General features: G+C 44.2%; 1 protein-coding gene across 3 annotated transcripts; it reads right to left on the bottom strand.

The window, feature by feature from the left end:
* Positions 1-1,832: 1,832 nt before the first annotated feature.
* On the bottom strand, positions 1,833-11,064 carry LOC139534037 (6-phosphofructo-2-kinase/fructose-2,6-bisphosphatase 3-like). Of its 3 annotated transcripts, none has more exons than XM_071332687.1 (13): positions 10,723-11,064; positions 8,173-8,301; positions 7,727-7,823; positions 7,455-7,596; positions 7,266-7,322; positions 6,963-7,087; positions 6,556-6,763; positions 6,291-6,437; positions 6,091-6,195; positions 5,723-5,915; positions 5,277-5,506; positions 4,577-4,639; positions 1,833-3,579 (listed from the first exon to the last, which is right to left on the bottom strand). In XM_071332687.1, exons 1-13 carry the CDS (start codon positions 10,793-10,795, stop codon positions 3,526-3,528), a joined length of 1,623 nt encoding a protein of 540 aa, XP_071188788.1. In that variant the 5' UTR covers positions 10,796-11,064; the 3' UTR covers positions 1,833-3,525. The 3 variants fall into 3 exon arrangements, with proteins under 3 accessions (XP_071188788.1, XP_071188787.1, XP_071188786.1); XM_071332686.1 differs by lacking the exon at positions 4,577-4,639 and adding an exon at positions 4,867-4,889; XM_071332685.1 differs by lacking the exon at positions 4,577-4,639.
* Between the last annotated feature and the right edge of the window lie 1,604 nt (positions 11,065-12,668).

Genomic DNA, 12,668 nt, shown 5'->3' on the forward strand with positions numbered 1-12,668 from the left:
ACAGCACATGACATGGGCCTGATAGCCTCAGCTGTTTTATGGACACTCTACTGTATCTCACCAGGTCAAAGGCTAGTGCACCACCACATAGAAATAGGTTGTGTCGCAAATGGCACTCTATTCCCTACATAGTACACTTATTTTGAGCCTTACGGGCCTTGGTCAAAAGTAACAGGCTATAGGGAATAGGATGCCATACGGTATGCAGCCATAGAATAGATAGAGAAGATTGCTTGTCTCAGATATGCTATCACTATCTTTCTTTCCAATAGGGCGATACATGGTAGAGCTGGGTATAGGTTGAGAGCCAGTGGTTTATAGAATGCTGTATTGCTGAGGGCCAGAGGACAGAATGCTAGGCTAATCCTGTCCAGCACAGTACAGCACAGGGATTCCCTGAATGTAGTATACTCTTTACTGCCATGCAGCTCTGTGTGTCTAGACAATAGAGAAACGGACAGAGAAGGCTTGGACCCTGCTATTCTAGGAGGATTAATAATGGACAAATAATGCCCCTGTTATTACACACATTAACCTTCATTCCGGAGCACTGTTTCAGAGCCTTTGTTGCATCATTGACTTCTCCTTTGATGTCCGTCTGACTGAAATCTGACAGCCAAATGAGAGGAGACAGGAATAGGGGTAAATAAAAAGAGGAGTTCGGCGAGAGCTAGACCTACCTCAGCTCAACACAGATTTAATTAACTGTTTTGTGTCCAATTACATTACACCAGTGTTTGTTCATCCTGGCCCTGGGGACCCAAAGGGGTGTGTTTTTGTTTTTGCCTTAGCACCAAACACCTGATTCAAATCATCAAAGCTTGATGATGAGTTGATCATTTGAATCAGCTGTGTAGCGCTAGGGCAAAAACAAAGATTCACCCCCCTTTAGGTCCCCAGGACTAATATTAAGAAACACGCATCACTGTTCTTGAGTGCGTGTTCTACTGACCTGTAAAACAGCTACTCCAACATGTTTTACTCCATGGACTGTCTGGGAGAGTATTTTTAACAGAGAATGGTTTCATTCATTCTCAGCACCAGACACATCAAGCTACAGCAGGTAACTGCCAACACTTGAGTAAATGAGGAATACAAAGTATATTGAAAGCAGCTGTGGATCGCATTAATTAAGCAATTAACATCCCATCATGCTTAGGGTGATGTATAAAAATGCCCAGTTCCCCATTATTTTGGCCACAATAAGAGATCTCAGTCAACAGATCTCAACCCAATTGAACACTTAAGCCGGGAGATCGTTTTCCACCAAAGTCATCAAAACACTAAATGATGGAATTTCTCATGGAAAAATGTGGTTGCATCCCTCTAATAAAGTTTCCAGAAACTTCTATCTCTGCCAAGGCGCATTAAAGCTGTTCTGGCTCATGGTGGCCCAACGCCCTATTAAGAAACTTTATGCTGGTGTTTCCTTTATTTTGGCAGTTGCCTATAGGTCAGTATAGATGTTGACAGCTAGTGTTGAGCTGACTCCGGCTCTGTGGTGACACTATTTGAACAGATATGTTTAAATGTGGCATGGTACAAAAACCTCCAGCTTCCAGTTAAAAAAAAAAGGTTTCTGGTCTCCCTCTCCAAAGTGAAGCACATTGATTGGGTGTTTGCCTGTCAAGTAGTGTTTCTACAGGCCTCAGCACTCTCAATACACTTCTATATTGTCCTATAGTACCTTTTAGAATCGCAAGTGTTTTGGTGACAATTTAGTTGCTTTAAAGGTTCTAGCATACTTTTCCAAGGGGAAACACATTGTTAGGGTGTTCAGATAGTGTTCCCAACACACATAAATAATGAAGATATGACATCCACAAGATGGCTTATTTTCCTGGAGATTTATTGGCCCAGCAAATGCAGAATGTACACATGTTGATCTCTCAGACGCTTTGCTTGTCATACACAAGTTATACACAGTACTCAGGCAAGACCAGGTGCCATCCGCTCCAAACGATCATCTAAATCTACATAGAAATAAATAGTTTGAGAAAAAATGTCTTACAAAAAAACAAAATTCAAGTATCAGAAGCAAACAAATGAACAAAAGTAGTACTGCCAATATGATATGCAGAACATATTTGGCCGGCTAACAAAACAACTTCAAAGCCATTTTTCTCAGTTTCACTGTTGGCGTAGTTACGGCGTTTTACCTTTGTAGGGCAGCGTAGTACACGACTTACAATTAAACTTACAATTAAGTATGAATCAGCCAATCAGAGAGCAGTACAAAAGAGCCTCTCCAAAATACCTTTCCACTCAGTTCTAGACTTGAACATTCCAAACGCTGAGCATTCCTTCAAGTCTTATATATTTACATGTCTATTTACAGAACGTATTTTCAAAACAAAGATATAAGTGCTCACACATGTTAGCAGCTGGCTTACAAAGAAAAGTGAATCACGTTATACTGCATGTTCTCTGAAGGTAGCATATGTCTGAATTTCTATGGCCAGCTATATGGGTACAGAAGCAGCATTGGGCTTGCAAGACAAGCACTAGGCACTCTAGGTCCAAATCTCCTTTTGGAGAGAAAGACAGAAAGAGAAAATTGTGTCTATGGACACAGTCATACACACCACTCAATAGGAATATCAACTTTGCTGTGCAAAAAAATCATTCATTTCATAGCATGAGTACACCGGTTGTTCAGTAACAGTCTGATACTCAAATCTTTAGAAATGAAATCAGAACCAAAAAAGTGAATAAGTGCTCAACATCAACCAAAGTGACAAACACAATTTGGGTAGTCATTATTTCAGAGGCATTCCTATAGGAACATGTTTACATCGTAAACTAAATGATTCCATCTGTTTTTAAAAAGAGTGATATAACCATGGATACATGACTCATCACTCAGATCTCAGGAGGGTGTCAAGAAAGGGAGATTTCAAATTTTTGGCCTGGTTCCAGCTCTCTGAAGGATGCGTTGCCAAGTGCCAAGTAGTCACTCAAACCAGATATAATAGTTCCTTAGAATCACAGAGCTATTACACTAATTAAACCATAATTCCAGGGTGAGCGGTCACTACAGATTCACTTCGGAGGAACCAGAGAAAGCAGAGTGGTTGAGACATTTTGTACAGTATTGTACAGTAGCATACATTATGTTTTACTGGTAAATAAATATGCTATAGGCTATGCAGAGCCATGGCCGGGTCCAGTCGGGTCTGTCGGCTGTAGTTACATAGACCCAAGACCCGGTTCAGACCGGATGGAAAACTTAGAATTTTGGACCCGGGCCCGCTCGGGTATTTCGGGTGGACCTGTGAAGACCCCTAATGTACAGTGTAATCTCGCTCTTTCCCAGAGGCAAAGTGTTTGTACTACAAGCACTGGCAGATAACACAGACCAGACACTCACTAACATGTCTGTGTGAGAAAAGAAGTGCCCTGGGATCTCCAGAAAGAGGAAGATGGGGGGGGACACAACAATGTCCATTTTGGTGACATTGTTGAATTTTCTTTGCCGGCTTTCACTTCCTGGGGTCTTGGATCAGGTGACGGGGCAGCGCGATCTCATTGGCAGAGCTGCAGGATCTCATGGCGATCGTTGGACATTCTCTTCATGTTCTGAGGGAAACAAAAAGCCTAAAATGGTTAAGAAGACTTGGGGAAACCATCACAATATAACAAACAAACTAAGAGTCGTCTGTGAGACAAGACACATAAAACATAAAGCGAGGGAAAGATCCTGTCCTATAGGCTAAGTGACTCCAGGCTATATATATTCCATGTTAAATTTAAACCATGTGTGGGCTCAAAAACGATGATCCAATCTCCCTATCCCACGTCTAACTACACCTCAACAACTAACTATAGAGCTACAATAGGTGTGTAAGAGTGTGTGTCTTTACTTGTCTATGGGTGTTACTGTACACTGAGTGGACAAACCACTAACACCTGCTCTTTCCATGACAGACTGACCAGGTGAATCCAGGTGAAAGCTATGATTCCTTACTGATGTCACCTGTTAAATCCACTTCCGGCGGTGTAGATGAAGGGGAGGAGACGGGTTAAATAAGGATTTTTAGCCTTGAGACAATTGAGACATGGATTGTGTATGTGAGCCATTTAGAGGGTGAATGGGCAAGACACAAGATTGAAGTGCCTTTGAATGGGGTATGGTAGTAGGTGCCAGGCGCACCGGTTTGTGTCAAGAACTGCAACGCTGCTGGGTTTTTCACGCTCAACAGTTTCCCATGTGAATCAAGAATGGTCCTTCACCCAAAGGACATCCAGTCAACTTGACACAACTGTGGGAAGCATTGGAGTCAACATGTGCCAGCATCCCTGTGGAACGCTTTCGAGACCTTGTAGAGTCCATGCCCGACTAATTGAGGCTGTTCTGAGGGAAAAAGTGGGTGCAACTCAATATTAGGAAGGTGTTCTTAATGTTTTGCACACTCAGTGTATAAGTGCCCCTTCTGACTGTGACTTAAGTTGACAGGATCTTTCCAAACCCTGAATAATTATCACCTGTCTATATGTACCTGCAGAGTCTGAGACACAACAACACTACTACTACAGAATAAGCTGCGAGCTAAATCTAGCTGCTTTCTCACTTTACCTTTGAAACACTAAAAGAGAGACGAGTTTCAGACAGTGAAGGATGGTGCAGATGGGCGGAGGTCTTTAAACAGAACAGAAAATACATTTAAAATATAGACGTTCGAAAGACGTGAGTGACAGAACAGTGTGTAGGGGTTGCCGTGGTAACATGCAGACAGCAAAGCTCGAGGAATGCTCTGACATCAGTTAGAAGGAATGCGAGGCTGGAATGGTACACAGCACGTGAGGCCATAGTGAGTGGGAAGGAAGAAGGCACTTGGCACGTATTCCTGTAGGAGAGGTACTTACAGACAGACTTTGCCCAGCCAGTGCTGCACGGTGAAGAAGAGAAGGAAGAAAGAATGAAAAGAAAGAAAAGAAGAAAAGAATGTTAAGAGAGCGAAGAGACAACAGTGTAGAATGGAAAATTGCTTAGAGCAGGACAGAGAGAGAGTGAGAGAGAGAGATGTCCTTCAGTAGATTTGAGGAGTCAAAGATGAGAGAGAGAGAGAGAGAGAGAGAGAGAGAGAGAGAGAGAGAGAAAGAGAGAAAGAGAGAAAGAGAGAGAGAGAGAGAGAGAGAGAGAGAGAGAGAGAGAGAGAGAGAGAGAGAGAGAGAGAAAGAGAGAGAGAGAGAGAGAGAGAGAGAGAGAGAGACAGAGACAGAGACAGAGACAGAGACAGAGACAGAGACAGAGACAGAGAGAGAGAGAGACTCACCTGTCCGGCCAAGGTGAGGTGGGAAGGAGTGCAGAGGGACATGGGCAGCTCCTGGAGGGGTTCGTCCAGGCCGTCGATGCGGGGTTTCTTGATGTTGGGCTCGGGGCTGGTCAGGGGGGTCACACTGTTCCTCCTGATCAGAGTCCCAGGATACTTCTTCATCTCCTCTGGTCTCTCTCTGTGGGTGTTCACCGCTTCCACGTTGAGCGAGATGGACTCTACCTTGCAGCCTGCACACAGAGTAAAAACAAACACACACCACAGTCAGAACAGATATTTAGACGTCACCTTATTTCTCCTGCCCTAGACAAGCTAGAGAACATACAATTGACCCTAATGCCCAATTCACACTATAGAGCCAATCTGAACTGTTCTATTCTGTCTCTGATATTTTCTGGTCACATTGGCTTGGCTCGGTAATGTGAAAGGTGTACACAAGTTCTCACCGTAGGCAATGGGGGTGAGCTTCAGCACCGTGTGGAGGGGACACTTCAGGTAGGGCATCTCTTCTGCACTCTTATCCAGGAAGTAAGCCAGCAGACAGCGCATCACAGCCTGGTGACAGATAACCAGAACGTTCTCCTGTCTCTCCAGCTCCATGATCACTGGCTCCACCCGCTGGACCAGGTCCTGATAGGACTGGAGGGAGGGAGGGAGGGATAAGACAGAGAGAAAGAAGAGAGAAGGGTTAACTTGATATTTTCACAGACACATCGATTCACAGAATTTGACACACTAGAACTATGTCCATGTGTAACTGTACAGTAGTTGGCAGTAGCAGGTTGATTCTAGTAGTATATTGTACTGTGCTAACCTCTCCTGTGGGGTAGCGGTAGTAATATTTGTCCTGGTCTCTCAGAGCAAACTCCTCAGGGTACTTCTCCTTCACCTCATCGTACGTCATCTCCTCACACACCCCCTGTGCACACAGCACACACCTCACATTAGAGCTGTTTAAATGAAGCACCACACACACAGTCCAGTGAGTGGTCTATTCTAGTGTGTGTGACTCACAGCGTCTATCTCGTTGAGGGCCTTCCACTGTTCGTAGGGCACTCCCAGGCTCTCAGCAGTCTGGATGCTGCAACACATCTGATTGGTCCACACCTTCAGATCCGTCAAGTTCTGCTCTTTAACGAACGTCGACAACGCCCCAGAAAACTACACAGAGAGAAAGGGGAAAGAGTAAGAGACCAGAAAGTGTGTGTGTGTGTGTGTGTATTCATGTGTCAACTTAGTGTGCGTGTGTCTGTCTACGAGTGTGTTTCTACTCTCGTACCTTTCTCCCCCTTGGCGACAGCCCTGAGTCTCCCCCCAGGCGTCCCTGTAGGTTGTGCGTGCTCTCTCCATGGCGACACAGGTAGATGGCTCTGGGCTGGACGTGGATGTTCATCAGGTAGTAGACGATCTTACTCTGGACGTGGTCCTGGATCCGGTTCACCAGGAACCGTCTGCCTACATCTACCACCTTGATGAAGGACAGGCTCCTACGTAGGGGGTTAGAACAAGTTTAGTCTAGGGCCTGAATTCACTAAATGTCTCAGAGTTCCATATAATCTTATTTATTATTATTTAAAAGGCCAAACTGATTCTAAATCAGGTTTAAGCCAGTCTCAGATCACACATAAACAGTAGCTAGGGTCAACAGGTATGAACAGTGAATAAGCTATATGAGGTTTAGGCTACCTGTCGTACTGGTCTGGGTCCAGGGGTTCGTAGTGAACCCTGTAACACTCTATCCTCTTATGGAAGTCCTCCATGGCGTCTGTCTTGTTGCAGTCCTGGTAGTCTGGGCAGGACACCTTCACTTCCTGTCATGGGAGGAAGTAAAAGGTCAGGTGACAGCGTAAGACACTCATTAAGAATAACATTATAGATATTACAACGTCAGTAGCTAAGGTCAGGCTGCAACATTAGAGGAACCTTGCAGGAACATGAGCCAACCAATAACATGTTTCTTCAGATGTTCTGTTCAGATTTCTCACTCACCATGATATTTGTGGCGATGACGCTGGGATCATCACACACCGACTCAATGAAGAAGATCTGCACACACACATTTAGAGTCATTTAGAGTCATTTTTATCATCTTTACATTGAAAGACATGATGAGTCATTCGATCACGTATCTGTTTGAGATTGCATCAAGCCGCTCGTAACCATAGAAACACCACTGACCTTGAAGCCGTTCTCACTGCCAAAGTCCAGGATCATGTCTCGTCTCTCACGAGTAGTGTTGGTGGCATCGAAGACTGCAACCTGGCCTCCCTCCTCTGTCAGGTAAGACTCAACGTCTCTCAGAGCTGCTAAGGCACATTGTCTAAGCAAGAAAATAAATCATCTCTGTTAGCCTTGTTTCAAGTACACTCTGATGATCAATGACGTCACATGATGCTCAGAATTTGTCATGGTAAAATACAGAGTAGGATGGGGAGTAGGGGTGGACTCACTGTCTGATTTTCACAGCACTCTCGTTGTCAGCCTTGAAGAAGTCATACGAGCTGTAGTTCTTGACTGCTTCTCTGCGATACTCTCCCACGTTAAAGACTGGAGGCAAAGAACAAACTAACAATGGTAAATAGAATGTTCTGGAGGGAGAAAGTGATCCCAAGCCCAGTTTGTGGTAAATCTGCAAACTAAAACAGAGGAAAGGAACTAGATGAGATGGCAGGAATTCCGATTCAAGAACAATAATCCAATCTCCGCCCTTTTAACCCCAACGTTCCTCTTAGTGAATAAATACAACAATAAGATCAAATAAACATTTCTAGTGCAGTGTGAGGCACATTACTATGACCAATAACAAAAGTTACTAATTTGTTAGCTACACCTGTTAATGTGTCTCGTCATGTGCTGAGTGTGTGTACTGTGTGCACTGTGTGTGTGTGCTGTGTACCTTTGGTGGGCATGCCGATCCAATTGAGGTATCGGGTGAGTTTCTTGGACATGTAGGTCTTCCCCCTGGCTGGCAGACCCACCATCACAATCACTGTTGGGGGGTTGGCCAGGTGTGGGGCCCCCGTCACTAGAGATAGAGAGATTACAATATTGTTCAATAGCCATACACACAATCAACCTGATTAATCGTGTACTCTTAATTTACACACAATAATACTGCATCTTCATTCAGTGACGAATGCCTCTCATTCACACGCTCCTACCAGCTCTAATCCACTTTCCAGGACACAGTACCTCCTCGATGGTAAAACAGCTATAAAGTTATTAGGTCATCACTCCCTCCTTTCCTTCCCTCTATCATTCTCCATCTATCTCACTCCCTCCCTCATTCAGTGTCAGAGAGCTGTACATCCTCTTATAGACTTTGGGAGACTAAGGCTCTGGCTGTGTGGCTGGTCCTTGCAGCACAGTGATGGTCATGGTCATGGATAGACACTAATAGTAATTCCCTCCCACCAGTCTTGTCTGCTCTGCTTCCCCCAGCTAGACCCTTCCCCAGTGGTCAAGATGGTGCGTCTGTCTACCTGCAGACACTGCTGAAGCTGTCTCCACTCCCCCAACCTGACTGAACAGTCGGCTGATAAACCTCCTACTAGAGAGATGGTTCCAATGTCAGAACCACTGTGCATTAGTCAATGCAAGTCCGTCTTTAAGGCATGAAAATGTTTATGGGTATTAGTTTTCATTGCCTGAATCTCCATGTGATACAGACATCACCAGCTATTGGTGCTTTCAAGACGACTGGGAACTTGAGGGGGAAAACTAGGTCAAATCATAATGTCAGTGATCTTCAGGTCAGAAAGTTGGAGTTCTAGAAATAATTTGTATTTTTTTAACCTTTATTTAACTAGGCAAGTCAGTTAAGAACACATTCTTATTTACAATGATGGCCTACCAAATGGCAAAAGGCTCCTGCAGGGACGGGGGCTGGGATTAAATATAAAAATAAATTAAATATAAATAGAAGACAAACCACACATCACGACAAGAGAGACAACACTACATAATGAGACCAAAGACAACAACATAGCATGGCAGCAACACATGGTACAAACATTATTGGGCACAGACAACAGCACAAAGGGCAAGAAGGTAGAGACTGTCAGTAAGAGTGTCCATGATTGAGTCTTTGAATGAAGAGATTGAGATAAAACTGTCCAGTTTGAGTGTTTGTTGCAGCTCGTTAAAGTCGCTAGCTGCAGCGAAATGAAAAGAGGAGCGACCCAGACATGTTCCAGTTTCCGATTTGCATTCCGAGTTGGATGACCGTTCAAAACGATTTTCCAAGTCTGAGCTCGTTTTTTTCCGAAGTCGGAGATTTCTGAGTTGCAAATTCACTGTTGTTATGAACGCGGCATAAACTCATTCACCTCTGTATGACACACAACAGCACAAACAAACTGACGTCAGTGAATTAAGCAGTGGCTATTCAGGCCATTGATATTTATCAGTCGGCTCTTTACAAACTATCGTCACTAGTTACCACAGCCACAAATTCATAAACCCCGCCTATTTCTGCAATTCTCAGCCATTATCCAGCTCGCACCATGCAGACACGCACGATAGTTCGTCCAATCCCGATGCGTCTGCATGTGAAATCCCCCCGTCTCTCCCACCCACACAATGGTTCCTGGCTGTCACGAGCAGAGCGGGGAGCCCCCGGGACCACAGCCACAAAGACATACAAGCCGGCTATTTCTACAATTTATCTTATTAAAATGTAATTTTGAACATAACCCTTAAACTAACCACACTGCTAACCTTATGCCTAGCCCTAACCTTAAATTAAGATCAAAAAGTTATACTTTTTTTACTTTGTGGCTGTGGTAACTCGTGGAAACTAGGGACCAGATGGAGACTTGGTTGCTATAGTGAGCACTATCAACCATAACCCTCTATAGCTACTTGTGAATCCTGACCTGGCTGCGTGCCAATGGCCAGTTTGGATAGGCTGGGCTAATAGGGTATATGCTTTTAGCATAATTATAGTAATTACACACATAGTGTACTTTTTAAAAGTCGGTAGGTTCATTTGAAAACTAAGCTGTTTTAAAATTATTCTGTTGAATGGTTTCAAAAAGTAGGCTACCTACTGTATGCCACGCCAATTGAAAATAAAGCCATGCGAGTAAAACATCAAAACATGCAATCACATGTATTTTCTTATTTCAACACATTCTATGCACCCTCGAACTTAAAGTTCAATACACTACATTTTGCAACAACGTTCCCTGTTTTCTGGTGACCTGTCTGGGGTCTCCCCAACCTGGACCGCTAATGTAGCCTAATATTCCAACCAGCTGCTACATTGTAGATATTATTGTAGGCTCAATGAGATGATTATTTATCTGATTATTGTGAATAAATCAATAGCATAATTATCAAAGATAATGGCATGTAATACATTTATCCTATGGACTTTTTCTAAATGAAACCTGAATGAATCAGATGGGTGCTGATACCAGCCGCGGGTTAGGCTACTACTTACATCGCCGGGGGACTGCCGGTTTGTCATCCTTTGAAGGAATCCAGATCTTTTGTATCCTGTTCTGAGTAAGCATTCCTAGAGGGTAGTGAAATAAAACACGAAAGAAACCTAGGTTTCCCAATAATATCGGTCCCCCCAAAATACCACCGTTACGTGCTTTCAGATCAGCACGAATTAAATAAAAACAGTAGGATACAATTCAAAATGTTTTGGATCGGTTGTCGTTCTCTCTACCAGACAAGTAGTCTGTAATCAAATATATTGGCGAGCTAAGCAGTCGTTAAGAGCTGCTGTGTTCTATTCTAATGCCGTTCAGCCTGTGCCGGTGTATTAATCTACCCCGCTGTGTCCCAGTTCCTTTATTTAAACTGTCCCAGCAGGAAACAACTTGATATCGACGACATCCACCGGGGCGCGCGCTCTCGGGGAGGGTGATGCTGCGCTCCCTTGTGGCTGATGACGGTAATCCACTATTATGGCAAATGGGAGTATCCCGGCGGTGCACGTGCAGATTTGCACCCCAGTAAACCTTCAGACAGGAACAAATATGACCCAAAGAGAGGTTTTTACAGCATTTGCGGTCTCCAAATATTATGTAGTGTCATGCCAATGTCCTATACGGACACTTTCTGGTGCAGATTAATATTTATTTTATGCAATAAAACAGGAAGTGACAAACTTCAGCAATAATTTTACTTCTGGGTAACAGATTATAGGCTATGTGACTGCCATAGTGGCACTTAGACTTGCCCTGAGCATGGCTACAGCCTGCAGTCATGTAGGACCATTTGAGTTTGTATCATCAATAAACTTAAGATACCAGTGAAAGGATTTGTCCAGTGAATAGAGAGAATAATGGCATTGTGCCATTTGGATCTGATTATTTCTAAGTTCTTCTTGTTCGAAGTGCAAGGTGTATATTTCAGAGTGGGGGAGATACAAAAAGAGTGCATGTGTTTGTATGTGGGCCCGTCAACCTCTCCACACACACACAACTCTTCATAGCCTAGCCTACTTCTTCACCCCTCTGTTTCTCTCCTGAACCAGGCCATGTCAGAGCCTGACCCAGACCCCAATCACCCACACTAGGGATACTAGGGAATACCTCCCCTTGACAAGACTGTGACCCAGTCTGGGTGCCAGGGGAGAGACCCCCCCTCCCAAACACACTGTGTCCCCCCCTTCCCTAATACACATACCAGTGGTATTTAGGTTAGGCAAAGAGCACGGTCACTCCTCCAACCAGACACCATCTCACTCCCCCTGCAAGAGCCAAGCATGCTCTCCTTCCACCCTCTGCATGCCCGACCTGAAAACTTTACCCTCATAAATCCCCCCCCCCCCCCCCCCACACACACACTTAATCTTAACTTTACCCAAACATATTTGTATTTCTATCACAGGAGGTTGGTGACAGTTTAATTGGGGAGAACGGGTTTGTGGTAATGGCTGGAGCGGAATGATATCAAATACATGGTTTCCGTGTGTTTGTTGCCATTCCATTCACTCGGTTCCAGCCATTATGAGCCGTTCTCCCTCAGCAGCCTCCACTAGTTTCTTTGTATCTAAGCTTAATTTGAGGTTAGTCATAAAATCTGAGAGTAGAGTCCATGTCAATTTAATTCCCTTTCTATGAATGAGCTCATTTCTGTGTACTACCCGATCGGAATTAATTTGTTCTGATTTAATCCTCCACAGAGATTAGTCATTGTGACAGTCCTCTAACTCACCTATGACCCCTGTCTGTTTTACATAAGATCTGAATGAGGCTAGGGGGGGGGGGGGGGGTGTTTCTTTCATAACTGCCCCAGTACCCCCTCACCGTGCCAGGCTATGTAAAGATGGAAAGCTGAGGGTCTGGTCCTCAGAGCCTCTTATGTCAGACAGAAAAAAAACTGGGCTTCCTAGACTACGCTCTGCCCTAGAAGAGAGATTAAAACCAAAGA

The sequence above is a fragment of the Salvelinus alpinus genome, chromosome 11, assembly GCF_045679555.1.
Source record: "Salvelinus alpinus chromosome 11, SLU_Salpinus.1, whole genome shotgun sequence".
Lineage (NCBI taxonomy): Eukaryota > Metazoa > Chordata > Actinopteri > Salmoniformes > Salmonidae > Salvelinus > Salvelinus alpinus.

Excerpts from the sequence above, each read along its gene's own strand:
- LOC139534037 (XM_071332687.1), bottom strand. The coding sequence starts at position 10,795 with ATGCTTACTCAGAACAGGATACAAAAGATCTGGATTCCTTCAAAGGAT. Across the intron at positions 7,824-8,172 it reads GATCGGCATGCCCACCAAAG|TCTTTAACGTGGGAGAGTAT; the intron begins GTACACAGCACA and ends CTTTGCCTCCAG. Across the intron at positions 7,323-7,454 it reads GCAGTGAGAACGGCTTCAAG|ATCTTCTTCATTGAGTCGGT; the intron begins GTCAGTGGTGTT and ends GTGTGTGTGCAG.